Here is a 26199-nt window from a genome sequence, read left to right as displayed (position 1 = left end):
TAGAGAAGACAGCAACCTCCTGGACACACGTGCTGATACATGAGGGCTAGAGAAGACAGCAGCCTCCTGGACACACGTGCTGATACATGAGGGCTAGAGAAGACAGCAGCCTCCTGGACACACATGCTGATACATGAGGGCTAGAGAAGACAGCAGCATCCTGGACACACGTGCTGATACATGAGGGCTAGAGAAGACAGCAGCCTCCTGGACACACAGATCGAGCAGATATTACTGAGAGGGACATGTGCCTGGGAGAAAAGTCTGAAACTAGGAGCAGGTTGTTAAGTGAGTATCATGGGGTTTGACAATCGGTGAAGTAGTAGGCAGACGAGTAGTGCAACTGTTTTAACACAAAGTGACCACATACTTGTAAAAATCATCATGTCAAAGATTTCCAATGCCTTTCGGGTGCAATTGCACTCTAATGTGAAAAAAACAAACAAGTTACGCCTCTTCTGGGGTCCAAATTTGGGTGCAGCAGATTAGTGATGTGGGACTCCTTCAACAGTCACAATAATAAAATAAAATCACACAGCTCACCACTACATCAGGGAATAGCAGGTAGGTGTTTGTCATATACCACATTCATGCAGAGATAGATCTCAACGTGCACTCACCGCTGCTCACATCCTTCTGCTATACCTTGTAGTGGAATTTCGATGAGTAAGGCCTTGTTGGGCAGTGTGAATAGAGGTGATTGACCACACATTGAGGAGATCCATGACAAACACCTATCTGCTACTTCCTGATGTAGTTGTGAGGTGCAGATATTTTTTTTTTTTTACATATTCCTGCCGTGAACCCCAACATCACACTACACACATAGGAAGCTGAGCTGTATGGGCTGTTTGCAGGATCTTCACGCGGTAGAGCTGCTTTATCTAGTAATCTGGAGGCAACATTGATAATTGGGGATTTTCCTTCCATGGACCAGAGGCGGCCGCGTGTAGCCATACCTTATGCACTATTACCATTCCGCTAAATGTATGGATGATCCTGGGGCTGTGCCGTTCACTTGCTTTCCCCACCTGTCACCAAAATCGTGTGAAATCTGTCTACAGCATCCATCAATACAGAAATTCTTCTCTCTTTACATATCACACGACCGTATGAACGAGTCCGCATCCGTTTTTGCGGAACGGGTGCGGACCCATTCATTTCAAACGGGGCCGCAAAAGAGATGTCCATCCCGCGGCCCCGCAAAAATTAAAATAAAAAAATATGTCCTTATCTTGCCCAGAATAGGCATTTTCTATAATGGCAGGCGGCAAATTGCGGAACGCACACATCCGGTATCCGTGTTTTTGCAGATCCGCAGAACACAACGGTCGTCTGAATGTAGCCTAACCTGCAACTTTTCGAGCCATGCAGGGGTCTTTCTACAAGGCTGTGTAGTTCTGGGTCTACAGAGGGCTGATCGGCGGGGAATCCAGGCTGCGGATTAGCTAGTGATGGCCTACCCTGAAGTTAGATCCGGCTCCAATGACTTTACCGCTTGATTACAGGACAGCAGTCAGACAACCCCTTTATCTGTTGCCCCAAAGCATCGGAGTCAAGTTTTTAACTTAATATATGACATAACCAAACACACAAAACAATTTGTCAAAAATTGATTTAAAAAACTGTATTGCGCACAGTACAGATCAGCGGTGAGGGGCCAGCGCTCGGCCTCGTACACAGAGGCACAGTCTGTCCTCACAGTTTCCTCCTCATTTGTAACTTGCGGTCTCCATGTCTACAGCGCCGGCCTGCTCGGATCACTCTGGTCCTGGGGTCCTTTCATTATGGCAATGTGAGCAGCAGTATCAGTACAATAAAGAGAACCACCACCAGGGCGGCGATAGCACACCACTGACGCCGATCTGAGGAAGAGAGAGAGATTCCTGCCATTATTCAGGGTGACATCCCACACTGGCTATGAGAAATAATGTGGATTGTAAAAGGTGCAGCTGCTGCTCCACTGGATCGCACTGGGTGCCCAGTAATGTGAGGAGACCCGTCATGCTGGTGGTGGAGCGACGCCTGCCCCATAATCAAGTTCTGGGGAAAGGAGTCCAAAATGAACCTTCCCTCTGAATGTCCAGATGTTTAAACCCACCTGTGGGACTGGAATCACTCCAAGCTGTCCTTTAACACTGGAGTGTATGATGTTTAAAGGGGTTCTCCGGGCTTTTTCTATTAATAACCTATCCTCAGGACCAGCGGGGGTCTGACACCTGGAACCCCCGGCGATCAGCTGTACGAGGAGACGGCGCGCGTAGTGCGCACATGCAGTCTCCCTTCCTGTTTGCTGCCCCGTAGACATACAGTAGCGGGCAGGAAGAGAGATGGCAGGAGCGCACTGCGCGCGGTCTCCTTGTGCCGGGTGTCGGACCTATCCTGAGGACACCTTTATGGCCCTATCAGGCTATACAATAATTAAAAGCAGCCACCCACCCCGGCCCTAGATCCTTACCGCTGGTCATATGCGACACTTTGGCCATCCTCTTGAGGACTGTGTCCATGCGACTTTGAGTATTGTCCATCTCGTAGGAAAACTGATCAAGCATCCTGAGTATGAGAGGCGACAAATGTATAATACGCACACCACACACATACACGGACATATACACGGAGTGTGCCCAGGGACTCACACAGCCTGCTCGTCCAACTCGTCTCCAATCTTCCCAGACATATTCTTCAGAACCCGGATACTGCCCGATACCAACTCCAGATTCGTGTCCTGCTCATTTATAATCAACTGGAGAAGCAATATAGACAGGTGTATTCAGTCAGCAGGTGGCGCTCTGTTCACATCAATGTGCCTGAAAGGGTTCCGGATCCTCCCACAGTTGGAGAATCTATAGCGCTACCTTGTAAGGTGCAACCATCCGATATCTAGTCATTGCAAGGCTCTTTCATCTTAAGGGGGGTAGGGCACCATACCTCCCAACTTAGGAAAAGGGACAGTATGTGCGGAGCGCGAAGCACATCACGACAAATTTACCACACTAGGCCACGCCTCCAACTCCGCCAAAAAACATAACTAAACACCTAATCCCACCCAGTCCCCTAAATGCCCCCACATAGCAATTATTCCCCCTTTATGCCACCACACAGTAGTTATGCCAGCATTGTGCCTCCTTCACAGTAGTTATACCCAGATATGTGCCCCTCTCAGTTATATGCCCAGCTGTGCCCCCCTCACAGTTAGGGAGCATTCACACGACCGTGTTTTTCTTCCGTGTCCGTTCCGCAATTTTTGCGGACAATGCACAGACCCATTCATTTCTATGGATCCGCAAAAATTGCGGAATGCCTTTCATTGTCATCCGTGTGCTGTCCTTTCTTTTCATTTTAGAACATGTCCTATACTTGGCCGCAAATTGCGGTCCGTGGCCCCATAGAAAGTCATTGGGTCCGTAAAAAACGGATAGCACATGGAAATGCATCCATATGTCATCCGTTTTTTGCGGACCGTGAAAAACGGATGACACACGGAAGCACCACGTCCGTATTATACTGACTTATGGAACGGAAACTGAAAGATAACTGAAGACATCGGTGATTTGCGGACCGCAAAACCAACACTGTCGTGTGAATGCTTCCTTATATGCCCGGCTGTGGCCCCCCCACAGCAATATGCCCGGCTGTGCCCCCCCCCACAGCAATATGCCCACTTGTGGCCCCCTCACAGCAATATGCCCACTTGTGGCCCCCTCACAGCAATATGCCCGGCTGTGGCCCCCTCACAGGCAGGTGGTTGAAACTTCTAGAATTCTTTTTTCTTTTAATTTTCGTTCGACACTTGACCCCATCTGATCAGGACCTGCATAGTTTGGTTGTTAAATAAAAGGGGCACTCAGGGCACTGAAAAATGGCACGCTGCCCGCACCGCTCCACCTGCAGAGGGGACACTTACATAAGATACACATACCACAGGGCTCACAGGAGTCAGAATGAGGGGGGTTTTCTGCTCCCCGATTAAAGGGAACCTGTCACCTCAAAAACGCATATAAAACCGCCAGCTTTACCTGATAGGAGCCCCCAGTCTGTTCATAATCATATGTTTGATCCGGTAATCTGATACTCCATAGATTCCAAAAACAATGCTTTAAGCGCAATCAGTGCTATCCTGCCAGTCATCTCAAAGTCAAGGTAAGCATGCCCCCTAACCGCCCCCTCTTGTTAGATTGACAGCCGGCAGTGCAGCCGTGATCGCATGAGTCTCGCGCATGCGCGGTGTGCTCCTTGGTTACGTGCGATCCTGTCTCTGGCTGCTGCTGTTAGCCAGGTTTCAGCGGCGCACCGCGCATGCGTAAGACTAATGCAATCCCGGCCACACTTCAGGCTGTCAACAAAAGAGGGGACGGTTGGGGGGCATGCTTACCTGGACATCGCGCTGACTGGCAAGATGGCGCTTAAAACATTGTTTTTTTGAACCCATGGAGCATCAGATTACCGGATTAAACACATGATCATGAACAGACTGGGGGCTACTTTGAGGTAATGCTGGCTCCTAGCATTAATTAATGTACTCAGCCGGCAGCCGTGAGGAGGCCTCTGGTGGCCCCCTGGGCATCGGTCCCCCAGGTAAATTCCCTTTAGGGTCTATGGCCAGTCCGCCCCTGCATAGATCCCCCTCTCCCCTGTCCCTTTAAACCGCACTACAAGCTCAGGCACTGGATAAAATCGCTGGCCCCTATAGAAGACAATGGAGGGAGGACCTGTTGCGATGCTTGTTGCTCCTCAATGTAGCGGGAGTTTCCCGAGATGATCTCATCGTCCAACCGAGAGAAGCGATCGGAGGTCAGGGGGTGAGAGATGCCCAACGCCTGCGAGTGGAGAGACCAGAGATGACGAGGGCAGAACATACACTGTGACTCACGGTGGAAGTGATGACGTCACGGGGGGTTCCTCTTACCTCTCTGTTCTTTCGCTCTGTGAAGTTCTGAGCTCTGGGACTAGAGATGTGATCCCTCATTTCCTAAAAATACACACGTTACGTACAGGGGAACAGAGAGACCTGGAGATGCCACAACAGTGACCACCGCTTCTAGTCAGACATATTTAAAGGGTTTTTTTTGGCCAAAAATGAAAGTGAAACCGAGGCGGGCGGCCTGGGGTTGTTAAAAAATAAAAAGTCATGAGGCAGATCTGAAAGTGATGACATGCTATTCCCACTCACATGACGGCTGCAGCTACCACCGGCCTCTGCAAACGTGAGCAAGAACTGCAGGTGACTGCCAAGGACCCACATTCGTGCCGTTCTCGCACACGTGACCGCTAAGGCCGGGAACAGCACGTCATCACTTCCGGCCCGGCAAGCAACAGAGCCGCAGTGCTGAATCAGCAGGACCTTTATATGCGAGTGGCTCACTGCCCTACCCCCCTCCTGCTTAATTTTTTGAAGGGGTATTCCCGCCTTAAGGGTCAATTCACACATCCGTAGAATGGATCCGGATCCATGGGTGCGGGCCCATTCATTCTCATTGGTGATGGAAAGGATGCAGACAGCACACATTGTGCTGTCCGCATCCGCGTTTCCGGTCCACGGCTCCCGAAAAAAAATAGAACATGTCCTATTTCTTGTCCGCAATAGGAGGACAAGAATACGCATTTCTATAGAGGTGCCGGCCCGGTGTATTGCGGATCCGTAATATACTACGGATGTGTGAATGGAGCCTAAGACATCTGCAGATTTCTACCTATGACACTGGCTGACCGGTTACATGTGCGCTTGGCAGCTGAAGGCATCTGTGTTGGTCCCATGTTCATATGTGTCAGCATTACTGAGAAAAATAAGGTTTTAATATAGGCAAATGAGCCTCTAGGAGCAACGGGGGCGTTGTATAGACTTCTATACAACTGCAGCGCCCTCTCCACTTTGACAGGGCCAGGCAGGTGCAGAGAATGAGGAAACTGCAGAGAGAGCAGAGCCGCTAAGGGCTCATGCACACGACCGTTGTTTTGCGGTTTGTTTTTCACTCATCCGTTGTTCCATACCAGAGTTTTTTTTCCTCTGATTTAAGTCCTCTTCCATTCCGTTATTGCACAAAACATATCCGTATGGTTTCCGTATTTGATTTGATCCGTTTTTTGAGGATCATATACAGAAACAGTAACTTATTAATCACCAAACACATGAGCAATATGGCCTGGGCATAGCATTTCTACAGTATGGATCCACAAAATACGGATGACATACGGATGTGTTCCGTAATTTTTCATGGACCCATTGACTTGATTTGCAGACAATAGGACATGCACTACTTATTTGCGGAACGGCCATGCGGACAAACGGAATGCACACAAAGCTTCTGTATTTTCTACAGCCCCATTGAAGTGAATGGTTCTACATACGGTCTACAAAAAAAAACTGAACGGAAGCAGAAAGAAAATACGTTTGTGTAATGGCAACGCCCCTGTTGCACCTACAAGCTCATTTGCATATATTAAAACATCATTTTTCTCAGCAATGCGGGCACATATGGACATGGGACCAACACAGATGCCTTCAGCTGCCAAGTGCACATGTAACAGGTACAAACCTGCTGACAGATGCCCTTTACTACGGCTGGAATACCCCTTTAAAAAATTAAGCAGGAGGGGGGTGGGACAGTAAAAAAATTAATAAAGAGTCATATAAAGGTCCTGCTGATTCAGCACTGCAGCTCCTGTACTTGTCAGACCGGAAGTGATGCTGTGCTGTCCCCTCAGGTCACCGCTGCGGTCAGTCGCTGGCCTTAGCAGTCACGTGTGCAAGAACGGTATGAGTGTTGGTCCTTGGCAGTCACATGCCCACATGGTCGCTGAGGCCAGTGGTTGGCTGCAGAAGTCATGCGTGTGGGAACAGCACGTCATCACTTCAGATGCCCTTTAGAAAGATTTCCTATGATCTGCAAATGGTCTAAAAAAAAAAATAATAATAAAAGAGCTTATACCGACCTCACCGATCCCCCACCGATGACATTCCAAAGGGACCCCGCTAGAATCCACTCCCTGCAGATGTCACGACACAGCAGGAAATGGCTGGAAATGCTGTTCAGCCAATCACTGGCCGCAGCAATCACCCACCTCAGCCTGTGATTGGCCGAGCAGCATTCCCAGCCATTTCCTGCTGTGTCGTGACGAGAGCAGGAAGTGAATCACAGCGGTAACCTGGGAACTGGAGTAACCGCAGCGGAGGGGGATTGTCAAGGTGAGTAGCTCCTTTATTTGCAGCCCATGGGAATATTTTTTTATTTTTATGGCTGGAAAAAGATCACTACCAATGTAGCTGCCATGACTTTTTCACAATCCTGAAAGGCAAATCAGCCTAGTTACACAGCGAGGTGAAGTCATACATCCCGGTACCCACAACATTAGCCTTTCAGGCAGCCAGGAAAGCTGGGTGACAACTCTAGTGGGGGCCGAACTAATGTCATCCTAGAGATATCAGGATCTCTCATTTATTATAGGACAACAGGGACCCCGCCAGGGTGATTTGCCCCAAAAAAGGTAGCGATCAACCCCTTTAATGAATGAACTGGGCTACAGACGGAGGAGGTAATATCGGAAAGGTGATAGACAATGCTTAGAGGTCACCTTTAAGGAACTCCGCGTCTTCTCCACAAAGTCTCGCCTCTCGGTCAGTTCGACCTCCGATATCTTAAACTTCTTCTGGTTTGATTCAACGATGCCCAAGATAGGAGTGAAGGAAACAACAGAATGCGATTCAGAGAGACAGGGGAGCAATGGGGTGACAAGGAGAACGCCTCCGCCGTGTTAGGATACTGATCGTCTCTTCCAAGTCCTCCAGGTCCCATTCGATGCTTCTCAGGGAATTCCGAAGTTCGTTGGTTGTCCAATCGAATTCTTCCGCGCTGGTCACGTGACTCTCCTGCAGGAGTTCGCACCATCGCTGGTACAGACCCCGGCTGGTGTTGAGGGCCTTCTGCACCTCCCTGAGGAATACACATGGTGGGGGGAGGGGAGAGAAGAAAGAAGTGAGGAGCCGTTCCGAAATATGGTGACCGCGACAATAGAAGAAAGAGATGATCACTAGTGTTGAGCGAACTTGTGGTTTAAGTTCGGCGTCATCGAAGAATCCCGATATGGATTCCCAATTCCGTTGTGGTCCGTGGTAGCGGAATCCGAACTTTAGACGCTGAACTTAAAACACAAGTTCGCTCAACGCTAATGATCACCAGACTGCACTGTGCTCTCCTGGGTAACAGGGTGTTAGGAAATGCTGGGAGTTGTAGTACTGCAACAGCTGGAGAGCCAGTGCTGTAACCAATGGTAGTGGGGACCTTACGTTTATAGGGGCGATTGGCACCCCCATAATATGTCCTGCCCTAAATGCTAATATTTTTGTATACAGGAAGCCCGTCCCATTCTGTGCCCCCTATATAAATCATGTTTCATGTCCTCACCATTTTCCAAATGTCTGCTTGCTGCCAGTGAATAGGAACGGCATAAAGTCACACATTTTTTAAGTGTTTTATTCCGCGTATTATGGCATACACCAGGGCTGGCCAACCTGCAGCTCTCCAGCTGTTGTAAAACTACAATTCCCACCATGCCCTGCTGTAGGCTGTCTGGGCATGCTGGGAGTTGTAGTTTTGCAACAGCTGGAGAGCCATCCCTGGCATACACCATATATGAGACTTTTCAATGTTTACCGCTGGATGGAGATAACTAGAATAACCCTTTAATGGCCATGTGACACCTGCAATATGGCGTGGCCATTAACAATGCAGCCTGTAGTTGCTCATTAGTCAACATGGTACTAGTCCACAGCGTGACCGCGTCACAACCGCGACGTGACCGCGCTGCCGTACCCCTAGCATATCAGCTGCACTGGCTGTTAGAAAACTGCAGAAAAGGTTCACCATACAAGGGGTTGTCACAGTTCAGTAAGTTGCATTTATCATGTAGAGAAAGTTAATACAAGCACTTACTAATGTATTGTGATTGTCCATATTGCCTCCTTTGCTGGCTGGATTCATTTTTGTATCATATTATACACTGCTCTGTCCATCAGCGGTGGTCGTGCTTGCACACTATAGGAAAAAGTGCCAGCCTATGTGCGCCACCGGAGAGGCCGCCACCTTTTTTGCCTCCTTCAAGCCACAAAAGGAGGCAAAATGGATAATTGCAATTCATTAGTAAGTGCCTTGTATTAAAAGAGTTTTCTGAGATTTTACTACTGGATGGATCATCAGTATCTGATCGGTGGGGGTCCGACATCTGGGGCCCCCGCCGATCAGCTGTTAGGGAGGGCACTGGTGCCCCTGAGAGCTCACCAAGCACAGCGCCGTACATCGTATAGTGGCTGTGCTTGGTATTGCAGCTGAGTAGTGTTGAGCGAACTTCTGTTTTAAGTTCGGCGTCTAAAGTTCGGCTTCCGGTTAGCGGAGAATCCCGATATGGATTCCGAATACCGTTGTGGTCCGTGGTAGCGGAATCAATAATCGGCCGATTATTGATTCCGCTACCACGGACCACAACGGTATTCGGAATCCATATCGGGATTCTCCGCTAACCGGAAGCCGAACTTTAGACGCCGAACTTAAAACAGAAGTTCGCTCAACACTACAGCTGAGCTCCATACACTACTATGGGGCTGAGCTGTGCCTGGCCGATGAATGTGACGTCCCAGCGAGAAGGCCGTGGTGCTACTGCCTTCTATAGCAGATTGACGGGGGTCTCGGGTGTCGGACCCCCATCGATCAGATACTGATGACCTATCCAGTAGTAAAATCTTGGAAAACCCCTTTAACTTTGTCTACATGACGCTATTTGCTGAAGTGAGACAACCCCTTCAAGGACGTTGAATTCCGTTATGGATTCCGCTACAACGGACTATAAGTTATGGTCCGAGATAACGGAATTCTTAGATAAGCCCAACTTGTGTTCCAGGTAATCTGCCATCTAACAGACTGAGTGCGGTACCTGAGGGGGGGCGGAGCATGACAAAGACTCTCTCCCAGTGTCATGCTCCTCCCCCTCAGGCCCCACCCTAGGCATCGGACAGTTTTTTACCCAGTGCCGAACTTTAGTGCCCCCTTCCAAAAAGGACAAACGGAGTCGCCACAGACCACGTGACGTGGACACTCACCCCCGGACCACGGAAAACGGATCCTCCAGAGACATGGCGGGCGACCTCTTCTCAGCTCTTGTACCGCTTGGTCTCTACACTGAATGCTAGGACTTTACTATCTAGACATGGAGCATGGCCGCCCATTAAACGCGCCCTCCCTAATATAGCTGCATGCACAGGCAACAAGGGGTTAAAATAGCTTCCCAACGGTAAATCTCTGACTTAGTAACCTTTGGGGCAGCTTAGACATATCATGTAAACATTGCCCCCTCCCCCCACAGCATACCCCTAGCCCTGTGTATAAAAGCTCAGCTACAGCACTGTTCTGGGGTCCCCCTGCCGACTCCCTCTCCTGTCGGCTCAGAAACTCTCCCCTCTCACTTGTCAACCTTCCTGCTTCCCACCCACAGACTCCACTTTCCACGTGTTTCCGGCTCTGCCCGCTGAGGATCACGGGAGTTGTAGTATCCCGCAGTCACCAAGCAGTCAGCTGCCCCGCCCACTTAGCTCCGCCTATGCCTACCTCACGTAGGCTTTCCCGCCCTCTATACTCCGGCCCCGCCCATTATACTCCGGCCCCACCCATTATACTCAGGCCAGAGATGACGAGTGCAGAACCTACACTTTGACTCACGGTGGAAGTGATGACGTCACGGGGGGGGTTCCTCTTACCTCTGTTCTTTCGGTCTGTGAAATTCTGAGCTCTGGGACTCATTTCCGAAAAATACACAGGGGGACAGAGAGACAGACCTGGAGATGCCAGGACACTGCCCACTGCTTCACTGGGGGGGCTGCTGTGTGAGATTATTTACTGGGGGGCCCGCTGTGTGAGATTATATACTGGGGGGGGCGCTGTGTGAGATTATTTACTGGGGGGCCCGCTGTGTGAGATTATATACTGGGGGGGGGGGGGGGGCGCTGTGTGAGATTATATACTGGGGGGGCTGCTGTGTGAGATTATATACTGGGGGGGCTGCTGTGTGAGATTATATACTGGGGGGGCTGCTGTGTGATATTATATACTGGGGGGGGCTGCTGTGTGAGATTATATACTGGGGGGGGGCTGCTGTGTGAGATTATATACTGGGGGGGCTGCTGTGTGAGATTATATACTGGGGGGGGGGCTGCTGTGTGAGATTATATACTGGGGGGGGCTGCTGTGTGAGATTATATACTGGGGGGCCCGCTGTGTGAGATTATATACTGGGGGGGGGGGGCGCTGTGTGAGATTATATACTGGGGGGCTGCTGTGTGAGATTATATACTGGGGGGCTGCTGTGTGAGGTTATATACTAGGGGGCTGCTGTGTGAGGTTATATACTGGGGGGGCTGCTGTGTGAGGTTATATACTGGGGGGGCTGCTGTGTGAGATTATATACTGGAGGGGCTTCTGTGTGAGATTATATACTGGGGGGGCTGCTGTGTGAGATTATATACTGTGGGGGGCTGCTGTGTGAGATTATATACTGGGGGGGGGGGCTGCTGTGTGAGATTATATACTGGGGGGGGGCTGCTGTGTGAGATTATATACTGGGGGGGCTGCTGTGTGAGATTATATACTGGGGGGGCCCGCTGTGTGAGATTATATACTGGGGGGCCCGCTGTGTGAGATTATATACTGGGGGGACCGCTGTGTGAGATTATATACTGGGGGGGGGGGGGGCTGCTGTGTGAGGTTATATACTGGGGGGGGGGGCTGCTGTGTGAGGTTATATACTGGGGGGCTGCTGTGTGAGGTTATATACTGGGGGGCTGCTGTGTGAGGTTATATACTGGGGGGGGGCTGCTGTGTGAGGTTATATACTGGGGGGGCTGCTGTGTGAGATTATATACTGGAGGGGCTTCTGTGTGAGATTATATACTGGGGGGGGCTGCTGTGTGAGATTATATACTGTGGGGGGCTGCTGTGTGAGATTATATACTGTGGGGGGCTGCTGTGTGAGATTATATACTGGGGGGGGCTGCTGTGTGAGATTATATACTGGGGGGGGCTGCTGTGTGAGATTATATACTGGGGGGGCTGCTGTGTGAGATTATATACTGGGGGGCCCGCTGTGTGAGATTATATACTGGGGGGCCCGCTGTGTGAGATTATATACTGGGGGGGGGGCTGCTGTGTGAGGTTATATACTGGGGGGGGCTGCTGTGTGAGATTATATACGGGGGGGGGGCTGCTGTGTGAGATTATATACTGGGGGGGCTGCTGTGTGAGATTATATACTGGGGGGGGCTGCTGTGTGAGATTATATACTGGGGGGGCTGCTGTGTGAGATTATATACTGGGGGGGCTGCTGTGTGAGATTATATACTGGGGGGGCTGCTGTGTGAGATTATATACTGGGGGGGGGGCTGCTGTGTGAGATTATATACTGGGGGGGCTGCTGTGTGAGATTATATACGGGGGGGCTGCTGTGTGAGATTATATACTGGGGGGGCTGCTGTGTGAGGTTATATACTGGGGGGGCTGCTGTGTGAGGTTATATACTGGGGGGGGCTGCTGTGTGAGGTTATATACTGGGGGGGGGCTGCTGTGTGAGGTTATATACTGGGGGGGGGGCTGCTGTGTGAGATTATATACTGGGGGGGCTGCTGTGTGAGATTATATACTGGGGGGGGGGCTGCTGTGTGAGGTTATATACTGGGGGGGGGCTGCTGTGTGAGGTTATATACTGGGGGGGCTGCTGTGTGAGGTTATATACTGGGGGGGCTGCTGTGTGAGGTTATATACTGGGGGGGGCTGCTGTGTGAGATTATATACTGGGGGGGCTGCTGTGTGAGGTTATATACTGGGGGGGCTGCTGTGTGAGGTTATATACTGGGGGGGGGGCTGCATAAAAACTAACTACACAGATCGGATGCAAAGAACTATAGATAGCATTTTATTAATATACAAATGAGTCTCAGCATACAGTGTCACTGGAGGAGGAGTACACACCAGCACATCATATATAGTTACTGGGACGTGACTGGAGAAGTACACACCAGTACATCATATATAGTTACTGGGACGTGACTGGAGGAGTACACACCAGTACATCATATATAGTTACTGGGACATCACTGGAGGAGGAGTACACACCAGTTCATCATATATAGTTACTGGGACATGACTGGAGGAGGAGTACACACCAGTACATCATATATAGTTACTGGGACATGACTGGAGGAGGAGTACACACCAGTAGCCCATTGGTGTTCCTGTGGTCATGGCCCGTCTTGTGGCGAATGGTCAAGTGATACTGCTGGAGAGCTAGGCTCCAGCGTAGCAGCCTCCCATTCGTCCCTGGATACGGTGTTTAACCAGCTGAGCAGTTGGTCTCCACAGTGAGGCTGCAACCGATGCAATGCCCAGACAATGGCCAGGCACTCCTTCTCCATTGTGGAGTAAGCCACCTCCCTCGGCAGGAGCTTCCGACTCGGGTACAGAACGGGGTGTTCCTGGCCCGTAGTGTCGACCTGGCTGAGTATGGCACCGAGGCAAAAATCACTGGCGTCGGTCTGTACTATAAACGACCGCGTGAAGCACCTCCAAGGAAACCCGATATGCTAAATGCCGATTTGGGGGGTGATCCCTAGTGTCCACGTGATAGACGGCCAACTCCGTCCTCCCGGAAGGGGAGAAGGGTGGCCCATAGCTGGGACCGTTGGTCCTTCAAGAGCTGTTGGCCCACCTCCACATCCTCGATGGACCCACCCGCCTTCACCTGGGCGAGCATGTCCAGGAGGGTTTCCTCCTCCCCCTCCTCAGGGAGGTTGCAGACAGGGAGGGCACATGCCTCCCTCTCATGATGTGCCTTCATCATGTTCACGTGGAAGGCCTTTTGCCTTCCTCGGGTGTGGTCCAGGGTGACCAGGTACGTCACGGCATTGAGGCGCTGATGCACGAGGTATGGTCCTTCCCAGGCCGCCTGAAGCTTGTCCTGAGGTACGGGGACCAGTACCCATACCTTTTGACCCACCTGGTAGGTCCTTTTGCAAGCGTTCTGGTCGTACCATCGCTTCTCGTCGTCATGGGCTGCTCCATACTATCGTGCACCAGCTGCGACAATGCCTGCATCTTGTCCCGAAAGCGCATGACAACCGACACTCCATGGGTGGCTACATCTCCCTCCCAGGCGTCTTTCACCAGAGCCAGGGGCCCCCGCACACTTCGTCCTTACAGGAGCTGGAAGGGGGAGAACCCCGTGGAGGCCTGTGGGACCCCTCAGTAGGCAAACAGTAGATGTGGGAGGTACCGCTCCCAGTCACGCTCGTGGGAGTCAACCAACATCTTAAGCATCTGTTTTAAGGTGCCATTAAACCGTTCGCACAGGCCGTTGGTCTGTGGGTGGTACGGGCTGGTCACCAGATGTTGCACCTGTGTTTGCCTACAGAGGGACTCCATCAATTGCAACATGAACTGGGTCTCCTGGTCGGTGAGCATTTCCTGGGAAAAGCCCACTCTGGAGAAAATCTCCAGCAAGGCGGTGGCCACCTTGTCGACCCGAATAGATGACCAGGCTACCACCTCTGGGTATCGGGTGGCATAGTCTACTACCATGAATATGAAGCGTTTCCCGGAGCTGCTGGGAATGGACAGTGGTCCAATCAGATCCACAGCCACCCTCCTGAAAGGCTCTTCAATTTTGGGCAGCGTTACCAGTGGGGCTTTGGAGCGCCACCCGGCCTTCCCCACCAGCTGGCAGGTGACACATGAACGGCAGTAGGAAACCACATCGGCTTCTATCTTTGGCCAGTAGAAATGCTGGGCTAATCTGGCCTTTGTTTTAGCGACCCCTAGGTGTCCAGCCATCGGAATCTCATGTGCAACCCGCAACAACTCCGTCCTGAACTGATAGGGTACCACTAGCTGTTAGTCCCTATGCCACGCCTCCGGTGAGCCCTGCTGGACCGTGACCCGGTACAGCCGTCCTTGGTCCCAGACCATCCGCTCAAGGTCTGAGTCCGAGGGGGGCTGTGCTACTTGCTCCTTCAGAGCGTTCAGGCTGTCGTCAGCCACTAACGCTGCCTTAAACTCCTGACTGGACGTGGAATAGAATAGACAAGACTGCCACGTCCGGGACCTGTCTCCTGGCGTCCATCTGACTCGGGAGCCACTTGGTCGGAAGGGGAAAAGCCATCAAACCCCTGAGGGCTATGGCAGCTGCCACCACTGGTAATGCCTGCTTCTCTTCAGCTTCCGACCAAGTCGCGAGTCCAGACGGACTAACCTGGCCCACTGACATCCCAGTTGTGGAGGGATCCTGCCCCAAGGCTTTACCTGGGAGCCCTACTTCTCTTGGGACAGCCCTGACCTCATTTGCATCCTCCTCCCCCGCAGCTGTCTGCCCCCTGCTTGTCCTCTCAGTAGTCACACCTGAGGACAATAGGTCCCAGCAGGCTTGCTGGCCACACCCTGGGGCCTCAGCACAGCTGGCCTGAATGACCCCCTCCCCCTTGAGGGGAGAGGCACACATTACATCCCCCACATCCCTATCAACAGGCATGTTATGAACAATAACATTATCAACAGGGGTGGACATGACATCACATTCCGGGGGATCGAACCTCGGGGTGTTAGCGGCCACGGACTTAGACACAAGCCCCGCCCCCAGGTCCGTCCCCAGCAAAACACTGGCAGGGATATTTGAGGATGCCCCCACCTCCCTTACTCCTAGACCAGCGCCCCAGTCCAAATAGACCTTGGCGACGGGCAGCACCGGTTCTACTCCTCCGATCCCGGAGACAGTGAGGGATCTCCCGGGCAGTAAATCATGGGGTGCCACCAGTTCAGGCAGTATCAGAGTCATCTCAGCGCTGGTGTCTCTAAGTCCCATGGCCACGGACTGGCCCACGATGACCGGTTGAAAATTGTCAAGGGACCTCCCACCACCCCCACCCACACACAACACAGTGGACGGTTTCCGGGTCGATGACTGGGACGGGTCCCTCGGGCACTGGGTACACATGGCTTTGAAGTGTCCTGGCTTCTTACACAGGTGGCACAGTCGGGGTTCCCCCACTGACGTGGAAAGTGTAGCAGGGGCTGGTGCCCACTTGGGCCTAGGGGCAGGGATAGCAGGTGCAGCGTGCATCTTACCCCCTCTCCAGCTGACAGGTTTCCAGGCCTCTGAAGTCCTGTTGTTGGTGTATTCATCGGCCAGGGCTGCTGTAGCGGAGGCCCCCTCTGGCTTCTGGTCGCGGAGGTACTGCTGTAGGTCCTCCGGGCAGTTCCACAAGAACTGTTCTGTGGCGATGAGCTCCTTCAGCTGCTGGACAGCGGTGAGCTCCAATCCTGTGGTCCATTGGTCGACCACTCTCAACAAGGCCCGCATGTGATCGGCCCAACTCTGGGTAGAACCCCGCTGCAAATTCCTGAGCTTTTTCCGGTACGACTCAGGGGTCAAGTTATACTAGCCTGACCTGAGCCTGTTTGATGGTCTCGCTGGACAGGTACCCGAAGATTTCAAGGGCTTTTCCCCTGAGACGTGGCATGAGGAATCTGACCCACTGGTCCTCCGGCAGCTGGTACTGATGGCAGGCCGTCGCAAATGCCAACAAAAAGGTGTCAAGGTCTCCATCCTTGTCCAGTAGGGAAAAGTCCTCTGGCCGCAGTTTGGGAATCCAGACCTCTGGAGACTCACATCGGGTTGGAGAGGGCTGCTGGAGCACTTGTAGCTAGTGCTCACGCTCGGCCTGTGCATGCTCGCGACGTTCTGCAGCCGCTGCATGCTCGCGACGCTCTGCAGCTTCTACTTGCTCACGACACTCTGCAGCCTCCAGGAGGAGCTCAGAGGCTGCCTGGTCTCCGGCCTGGAGACGGTCTAGGGCAGCCTGTAGGAGAGCAGCCGAACCTGCCTGGCTGGGGGGATGGGCAGGTGGAGTGAAGCCCACCCCGGACCTCACCTCTGGCAACTGGCTCCTTGGGGAGCTTTGGCTATGCTCCCCCTCGCCTGGAAGAAAGTCGCCTTCTACCTCCTCTCTGCCCGCTATCTGGACTGCGTCCTCCCGGTCATCATTCATAGCCTCGGCCATCTCCTTAGCCTTGCTTCATGTGTAACTGGCCATCATTGCCACAGATGGTCACTGACACAGATTGCCACCTGATGCCCACACACCTTATTGTATTTGCACTCAGACTGTCTAGTGTTAATCTGATCTTAAGGCTCCAGCGGCAAAAGCTACAGCTGGTAGTCTTTAGTGTCTGGGAGTATGGGACTCACTCACACACACTAGTATCTCGATCCCACTTTGCTGCCACCAATATGTGTGGGATACCACGCCTCGCGCCCGCTTGACGTCACCTACGTCGAGCTCACGAGAAGCGGTACGGTCACTGGTTACCAAAACGTGACATTACGCCCTCCAGAGGAGCAGGTAAGTTCAGCTTGGTACAGTTTACACCTACACCTCCTTTCCACGCGGGCACAAAGAGGCAACAAGCTGAGAGCCTTTTCACTGCCACAGTGAACACAGCGCCTCCTCAGCCCAGATAACTGCCACCAGCTTCTCGTTTGATATAAGCCCAGTCCACTAACAGGATTATAAAGGGTGAGAAACCAACCCGCAGTAGCGTATAACTAGGCCGAAACACGGACGTGGGGATTCGTGATTGAGATACAAGACAGCACAAGATTAAATCATATATTTAATCGCCTTAAGGGCACACTAGATATAACACTATACACACAGAATATACAGTCATGTGAAAAAATTAGGACACCCTTTGAAAGCATGTGGTTTTTTGTAACATTTTTAATAAAAAGTTATTTCATCTCCGTTTCAACAATACAGAGAGATTAAAGTAATCCAACTAAACAAAGAAAACTGAAGAAAAGTCTTTTCAAGATCTTCTGTAAATGTCATTCTACAAAAATGCCTATTCTAACTGAGGAAAAAGATAGGACACCCTCACATGTATTCCCTCTTAAATTGGCTCAGATCTCACACAGGTATATCACACCAGGTGCACATAATTAGTAGATCGTTACTCTGCATGTTGAATGAGGCTTGCCCTATTTAAACCTCAGACATTTAGTTTGGTGTGCTCCTGACTGTTGAAGTGAGAGTGAGCACCATGGTGAGAGCAAAAGAGCTGTCAGAGGACTTCAGAAAAAAGATTGTAGCAGCCTATGAGTCTGGGAAGGGATTTAAAAAGATCTCAAAAGATTTTGAAATCAGCCATTCCACTGTCCGGAAGATAGTCTACAAGTGGAGGGCTTTCAAAACAACTGCCAACATGCCCAGGACTGGTCGCCCCAGCAAGTTCACCCCAAGAGCAGACCGCAAGATGCTAAAAGAGGTCTCCAAAAACCCTAAAGTGTCATCTCGAGAACTACAGCAGGCTCTGGCTACTGTTGATGTAGAAGTACATGCCTCTACAATCAGAAAGAGACTGTACAAGTTTAACTTGCATGGGAGGTGTGCAAGGAGGAAACCTTTGCTTTCCAAGAGAAACATCGAGGCCAGACTGACATTTGCCAGAGATAAAGTTGACAAAGACCAGGACTTCTGGAATAATGTTCTTTGGACAGATGAGTCCAAAATTGAATTATTTGGACACAACAGCAGAGGACATGTTTGGCGTAAACCAAACACAGCATTCCAAGAAAAGAACCTCATACCAACTGTGAAGCATGGAGGTGGAAGTGTCATGGTTTGGGGCTGCTTTGCTGCAGCAGGACCTGGTCAGCTCACCATCATAGAATCCACGATGAATTCTACTGTGTATCAGAAGGTGCTTGAAGAACATGTGAGACCATCAGTTAGAAAATTAAAGCTGAAGCGGAACTGGACCATGCAACATGACAATGACCCAAAACATACTAGTAAATCAGCCAAAGATTGGCTGAAAAAGAAGAAATGGAGAGTCCTGGAATGGCCAAGTCAAAGTCCAGATTTGAATCCCATTGAGATGCTGTGGGGTGACTTGAAAAGGGCTGTACGTGCAAGAAACCCCTCAAACATCTCACAGCTGAAAAAGTTCTGCATTGAGGAGTGGGGTAAAATTTCCTCAGACCGATGTCGAAGACTGGTAGATGGCTACAAGAACCGTCTCACTGCAGTTATTTCAGCCAAAGGAGGTAACACTCGCTATTAGGGGCAAGGGTGTCCTATCTTTTTCCTCAGTTAGAATAGGCATTTTTGTAGAATGACATTTACAGAAGATCTTGAAAAGACTTTTCTTCAGTTTTCTTTGTTTGGTCGGATTACTTTAATCTCTCTGTATTGTTGAAACGGAGATGAAATAACCTTTTATTAAAAATGTTAAAAAAAAACCACATGCTTTCAAAGGGTATCCTAATTTTTTCACATGACTGTATACAGTGGTCTGAGGTTACAGATACAGGTGATATGGGTACAACAGGGTTAAGCAGAGTAAAAAGTCAGTTACCGGGTAGTTGCAAGTTCTATGATGGTGGAATCGTCCTTAGCTGCAGTCACGTGGGGGGTCGGTGATGTCAGCAGTTTCCAGGTCTCTCCAAACACATTTGAATAATGTGACCCCCTTTCAGAGAAAGACGCCGCCTGCTGACTTGCATGGGCTTATCACCCGTAGCCGGCTGCGCCCCTCCCCACCTTAGGGTAGGTTCCACCCCTCCTACTCTGGTGCTGGCAGCAAATTACCCATAAAACCCCTTAGGGCTCATAGCCCCAGACCAGAATGTCGCAGGAAGATTGTTCTGGGTTCAATTGATCCACCTGAGTTCCGGCTACAACTAGAGTCCAAGCATGGTACCGTTATTTGGTTTCTGTGGGGAGATATGTATAGCTCCCCTGCCGGGCATCCTAGCCTCAAACAAAGACCATGGGCACGTTCATCGTGACCACCGGGACACTAATATGTATTTGGTTTGCGCCTGCGATGGCCGGGCGATTCATAATTCCTTATGAAATGTAGGTGCCAACATGTCTAGGAGGTATCATTGGTCCTGGCAAGGGCTGATACCTCCTGCTGGGGGTTTTCCTGCAGGATCCGTCTGACTGGAGGTGTGGACAGGGGCGGACTGAGAACCCTCAAGGCCCCCGGGCAAAATAAATCAAGGGCCCCCTAACAGGCCCCCCCCATGTTCTGCTGCAAGTCCCACCCTTGTCCCGCCTCCATGCCCCGCCTCCAGCCACACCCTACACTATATTTAATAAGATTTCAAAGTTAAAGTGACACAAAAGGCACCCAGACCACTTCAGCTCATTGCAGTGGTCTGGGTACAGTGTCCCTTTTGCAAATTGAGCTGCAATGTTCTAGAGAAACTGCATTGTTTACGTTCCAGCAATAAGTCAGCCTCTAGTGGCCGGCAGCCTCCTGAGGGCTTCCTGGAGTAAAACAGACCTTTGGTCTGGTATCTGACGCTGGACGTCCTCACACCCTGCATGATGACCTCCAGGGTCAAATTGATTCAATGCTCTCGTATGGGGTGATCTAATCTCAGCGTCCATTAGTGAGCCTCTGTTAGAAGCAGTGTGGACATAACTACTGTGAAGGGGGCACATATCTGGGCATAACTACTGGGAAAGGGGGGGGGGGGGAGGCCCTTCACAGTAGTTATTAATCCCTTTCAGCAGTCTCCCCTTCAGTGAATGGGGGACTGCTGAAAGGGGTTAATAACTACTGTGAAGGGCCTAGCCGTCTGGGCAACCCCACAGATTATCCCCGTCACCCACCTTGTACTTGTTTCACTGATCCGCTACTTGCAGGCTACATGGGCATGAGTTCAGTCACTTCGGTGCACAATCCCATCCTGTGGCGCGTGATCCCGTGAGACCCATGACCTACAGCAGCAGGTCTTGCGGGATCACGCGCTGCAGGACGGGATTGCCCACGAAGTGACTGAACTCATTCCCGCGCGCCCACAAGTAGCGGAACAATTACAAGAGGGGCGGGGAATAGCCAAATAAAAAAAATATTTTGAACCAAAAGGTGTTATGGGGGCTCTATGGATGGCACTGTTATGGGGGCTCTGTGGATGGCACTGTTATGGGGGCTCTGTGGATGACACTGTTGTGGGGGCTCTGTGGATGACACTATTATGGGGGCTCTGTGGATGGCACTGTTATGGGGGCACTGTGGATGGCACTGTTATGGGGGATCTGTGGATGGCACTGTTGTGGGGGCTCTGTGGATGACACTATTATGGGGGCTCTGTGGATGGCACTGTTATGGGGGCTCTGTGGATAGCACTGTTATGGGGGATCTGTGGATGGCACTGTTGTGGGGGCTCTGTGGATGACACTATTATGGGGGCTCTGTGGATGGCACTGTTATGGGGGCTCTGTGGATAGCACTGTTGTGGGGATCTGTGGATGTCACTGTTGTGGGGATCTGTGGATGGCACTGTTGTGGGGATCTGTGGATGACACTATTATGGGGGCTCTGTGGATGGCACTGTTGTGGGGATCTGTGGATGGCACTGTTATGGGGGATCTGTGGATGGCACTGTTATGGGGGCTCTGTGGATGGCACTGTTATGGGGGCTCTGTGGATGGCACTGTTGTGGGGATCTGTGGATGTCACTGTTAAGGGGGCTCTGTGGATGACACACTGTTATGGGGGATCTGTGGATGACACACTGTTATGGGGGCTCTGTGGATGACACACTGTTATGGGGGATCTGTGGATGGCACTGTTGTGGGGATCTGTGGATGGCGCACTGTTATGGGGGATCTGTGGATGGCACTGTTGTGGGGATCTGTGGATGGCACTGTTGTGGGGGGGGATCTGTGGGTGACACATATATAGCACCTTATGCTATATATGTGTCACCCACAGATCCCCCCATAACAGTGTCCCTGTGAGTGAATGATCCCCAATACAGGGACTGGGGGCCGCTAGCTAGTAGGGTGCAGAAGAAGGGTAAAACGGGTTGCAGGACACGCCGTCCAAGAGCTACGTGACGCACTTCCGGCGTGGCCATATTTTGGCTCCAGATTTAAGTCTCTGGTTAACTTCCGGTGAGTGTAGCAATGACAGTGAGAGTACTAATATGTCTGACTACCGGTTCCTGATTTTACACGTAGGAGGAGCGCTGGAGGTACAGCAGGTTGGGGCACAGGGGCAGGGGAGTGACAGGGCTAGTATGGTGGGCTGTAGTGATGGGGATTAGCTGGCCTTATATATGGGGCAGGGCACAGAGGTCGTTAGACAGGACAGCTCTATGAACACATACTGCAGATTAACCCTTTCCTGCTACTGCCATTTTCCATTTTTGCTTTTTTACTCCCTGTCTTCCTAAAATAGTTTTACTTTTCTGTTCACATAGCATCTGGTGTTGTAATGGCAGCGGGGCCCGGTGCAGTCACTGTGTTCTATTACATCGGGCCCCGCTCACTGTAATACTAATATTCATATGTGAACAACTTGAAATCCCCTGCGATCCTCTCCCTCTCTGTACTCACAAACTCAGTAGCAGGCCGGGCGGCAGCGCAACTCACTGACGTCACGCGCCTGCTCAGCCTGCTTCATTCATAAAGTGGGAGGAGCAGGCGCGTGACATCAGTGAGTTGCGCTGCCGCCCGGCCTGCTACTGAGTTTGTGAGTACAGAGAGGGAGAGGATCGCAGGGGATTTCAAGTTGTTCACATAGGAATATTACTATTACAGTGAGCGGGGCCCGGTGTTATGTTATTCTGGGGCGGGCCCCCATCCCGGCCGGGCCCTCGGACCATGTCCGAAGTGCCCGCCCGGTCAGTCCACCCCTGGGTGTGGATCTTAATCAAATGTGGCCTGCTAGGAGTTTTCTGCTATTTGGCTGCGGGTTTAAAGCAGGGCCCCCCTGTGGAGCTTGATTTCCTCTGACATCTTCCAGCAAATGGTGGGTGTGAGGACATGGCCGACAGTAAATATTAAACCAAATTCCTCACAGCACCATTTTTGGGTGCATATAATGTATATGTTACTCAAAAAGGTTGTCCCATCTGGACATTTATGTGGAGCAATCCCCAAATTTAAAAAAAAAATTTTTGGGGGGGGGGGGGGGTTAAAAACACCACAGTTATTGTTTTACTGAGTCATGTTTTACAGCATTCACTGTGCGCTAGAAGTCACATGATGTTATCCTGCAGGTTGTTAGGATTAGGCTCCATTCACACGAATCCGGACCCATTCATTCTCTATGGGGCTGAAAGAGATGCGGACAGCGCACAATTGCGGACAAGAATAGACAGTTCTATGGGGGTGCAATTTGCTCATCCGCAGTACACTACGGACGTGTGAATGGACCCTTAAGAACAAAGTTCTGTTTATCTATTTTTGCACAATAAAAATAATTAGTTTTTGTGTCACTGCATTCAAATACAAGAGCGTTATTCCTTTTCTATTAATGGAGGTTTTTTTTGTTTTGTTTTTTGAAGACTTTTTCATTGATGTCATTTTGGGGAATCAGTTTTCATTGCATTCTTTAGGATAAGGGATGAAAAAAACAGCGATTTGGCCTTTTAAAAAAAAAGTTTTCACTGTGCAGGGTAAATGTTGGAGTTATTTTATTGTATGGGTTGTAGCAATACTAATTATTTTGATATACCGTATACTTTAATTTACTACATTCCCAACCCCACCCAAAAATAAAACTTTTATTTGAAAAATCCATTGTTAGGGCCAGGGCTTCCATAGCAACCCATTGGAACCATATCTATGATATGCTTCCTGTGGGGAGGTGATGGACTCCCCTCCCTCTAGGTAACCACTTAACTTTCACGGTCAGCATTGACTGCGACATCTAAGGGGTTACACTGCCTATATTATCACCAATTCCGGCACTTGCAAGTGATGTTGTGGGCATATCTCCTGAGCCCCAGCTATCACTATGCCATAACATTAAAACGCCTCATGCTAGCTAATGCTTGCCCCAATGGGAAGGACGGGGAATGGGTTGAAGGGTTAATTGAAAATGCTGCAGAAGGACACTGTAGCAGGTGTATCATTAGCCTAAAATTACTGATAACCTAATAAATATTATTAATATATATATTTTTCTTTTATCTTTTCATTAGTATCTGATTACGTATAATCTTGCATCCAGTTCAATGTATTGCCCAGTAGAAGGTTACAGTCGCAAGAAAAAGCGTGCTTCTTGAAGAAGGTAAGACGAACTTGAGGAGGCATTCTGGCTGCAGGTGCCCAGGGAAGGCGTTCTGGCTGCAGGTGCCCAGGGGAGGCGTTCTGGCTGCAGGTGCCCAGGGGAGGCGTTCTGGCTGCAAGTGCCCAGGGGAGGCGTTCTGGCTGCAGGTGCCCAGGGGAGGCATTCTGGCTGCAAGTGCCCAGGGGAGGAGTTCTGGCTGCAGGTGCCCAGGGGAGGCGTACTGGCTGCAGGTGCCCAGGGGAGGCGTTCTGGCTGCAAGTGCCCAGGGGAGGCGTTCTGGCTGCAGGTGCCCAGGGGAGGCGTTCTGGCTGCAGGTGCCCAGGGGAGGCGTTCTGGCTGTAAGTGCCCAGGGGAGGCGTTCTGGCTGCAAGTGCCCAGGGGAGGCGTTCTGGCTGCAAGTGCCCAGGGGAGGGGTTCTGGCTGCAAGTGCCCAGGGGGGGGGTTCTGGCTGCAGGTGCCCAGGGGAGGCGTACTGGCTGCAGGTGCCCAGGGGAGGCGTTCTGGCTGCAGGTGCCCAGGGGAGGCGTTCTGGCTGCAGGTGCCCAGGGGAGGCGTTCTGGCTGCAGGTGCCCAGGGGAGGCGTTCTGGCTGCAGGTGCCCAGGGGAGGCGTTCTGGCTGCAGGTGCCCAGGGGAGGCGTTCTGGCTGCAAGTGCCCAGGGGAGGCGTTCTGGCTGCAAGTGCCCAGGGGAGGGGTTCTGGCTGCAAGTGCCCAGGGGGGGCGTTCTGGCTGCAGGTGCCCAGGGGAGGCGTACTGGCTGCAGGTGCCCAGGGGAGGCGTTCTGGCTGCAGGTGCCCAGGGGAGGCGTTCTGGCTGCAGGTGCCCAGGGGAGGCGTTCTGGCTGCAGGTGCCCAGGGGAGGCGTTCTGGCTGCAGGTGCCCAGGGGAGGCGTTCTGGCTGCAGGTGCCCAGGGGAGGCGTTCTGGCTGCAGGTGCCCAGGGGAGGCGTTCTGGCTGCAGGTGCCCAGGGGAGGCGTTCTGGCTGCAGGTGCCCAGGGGAGGCGTTCTGGCTGCAAGTGCCCAGGGGAGGGGTTCTGGCTGCAAGTGTTCAGGGGGGGGCTTTCTGGCTGCAGGTGCCCAGGGGAGGCGTACTGGCTGCAGGTGTCCAGGGGAGGCGTTCTGGCTGCAAGTGCCCAGGGGAGGCGTTCTGGCTGCAAGTGCCCAAGCCCCTCGGCGTTTTGCGCTCCTAACTCCTCCCCAGCCTTGTCTGGTCATTCCTGTAACATCTTACATCATCCTCTCCAACTCCCGAGGTCCCGTGCACGCACAGTTCACTGCCGGGCCCAGCAACGTGCACAGAGAGGAGGTGGCCAACCACCACTAGCCGTAGAATCGCCTTAGCTGCAGATAGGTAAAAGATCTTTACACATAGGTCCTTCGCCGTTTCACGTCACCAACCTATCTAATAAAAGGTGGTCCCCGCCCCACACAGAAATATATAAATAAAAGTTACGTCTTAATTTATTCCACAAGTGTATAGAGACGTTCTATAGTCAACGGACTAAGTGGAGTTAAACTAACTAATATTGTAACGGTCATACACTTTGCTGTGAGGTCCCTGTATTAGTATTAGTACGTATATTACAATTGAGGGCAAATACCCCAATTTTTTTTACCTCTAAACAGCTAATACTGATGTCTTGACAAATAGAATATTTTCTTCTTTCTATCTTTAAGTTTTCCTGTGGCCAGGAAGATTATGGCAGGTTTCCTATCCAACCAGTTTGGTGGAAGCAAATAGAGTTTTCTGTACTGATAGTCTCCTAATTAATACTTTGGATACAACCCAAGCTTTCAAAGAAATTAATAGGGAAACTTGAGGACATTTGTATAGAACCGCACTGGTTCCTAGCCTCCATTGACGTGGAGGCCCTCTACTCATCGATCCCACATGGACGAGGGTTGGAGGCCTCCAGTCACTATTTGAGTACAAGGGGGCAACAATTTTCTCAACACAATGACCGATTGAGTCTCAGGTACTGTCCGGTGGGTATCCCTCTCTTAAGTGGGACAGGATGACAGCTGTCCCACCTAAGGAGGGAGTTCGTAGAAGTAGGTTTCCTATAGATGGATGTGTTG

At 51.2% G+C, this 26199-nt stretch overlaps 1 protein-coding gene across 1 annotated transcript; it reads right to left on the bottom strand.

Moving 5' to 3' along the window:
• Positions 1-1601: 1601 nt before the first annotated feature.
• STX10 (syntaxin 10) lies at positions 1602-10480 on the bottom strand. Its single transcript, XM_044278929.1, has 8 exons — positions 10088-10480; positions 7759-7928; positions 7570-7664; positions 4907-4969; positions 4710-4817; positions 2637-2743; positions 2459-2553; positions 1602-1865 (listed from the first exon to the last, which is right to left on the bottom strand). The coding sequence occupies exons 1-8, from the start codon at positions 10120-10122 to the stop codon at positions 1786-1788; spliced, it is 753 nt and encodes a 250-aa protein (XP_044134864.1). The 5' UTR covers positions 10123-10480; the 3' UTR covers positions 1602-1785.
• Between the last annotated feature and the right edge of the window lie 15719 nt (positions 10481-26199).

This window comes from Bufo gargarizans, chromosome 2 (assembly GCF_014858855.1).
Source record: "Bufo gargarizans isolate SCDJY-AF-19 chromosome 2, ASM1485885v1, whole genome shotgun sequence".
Taxonomy (NCBI): domain Eukaryota; kingdom Metazoa; phylum Chordata; class Amphibia; order Anura; family Bufonidae; genus Bufo; species Bufo gargarizans.
Note: the sequence above shows the minus strand (reverse complement) of the source record. Positions and strands in the feature narration are given on the sequence as shown.

What these genes read in the sequence shown, in the direction of transcription:
- STX10 (XM_044278929.1), bottom strand. Translation starts at nt 10,122, where the DNA reads ATGTCTCTGGAGGATCCGTTTTCCGTGGTCCGGGG. An exon ending in AGACGCGGAGTTCCTTAAAG is followed by an intron (nt 4,970 to 7,569) that starts GTGACCTCTAAG and finishes GTGTATTTTTAG; the next exon opens with GAAATGAGGGATCACATCTC. An exon ending in GAGTTGGACGAGCAGGCTGT is followed by an intron (nt 2,554 to 2,636) that starts GTGAGTCCCTGG and finishes TCTCATACTCAG; the next exon opens with GATGCTTGATCAGTTTTCCT.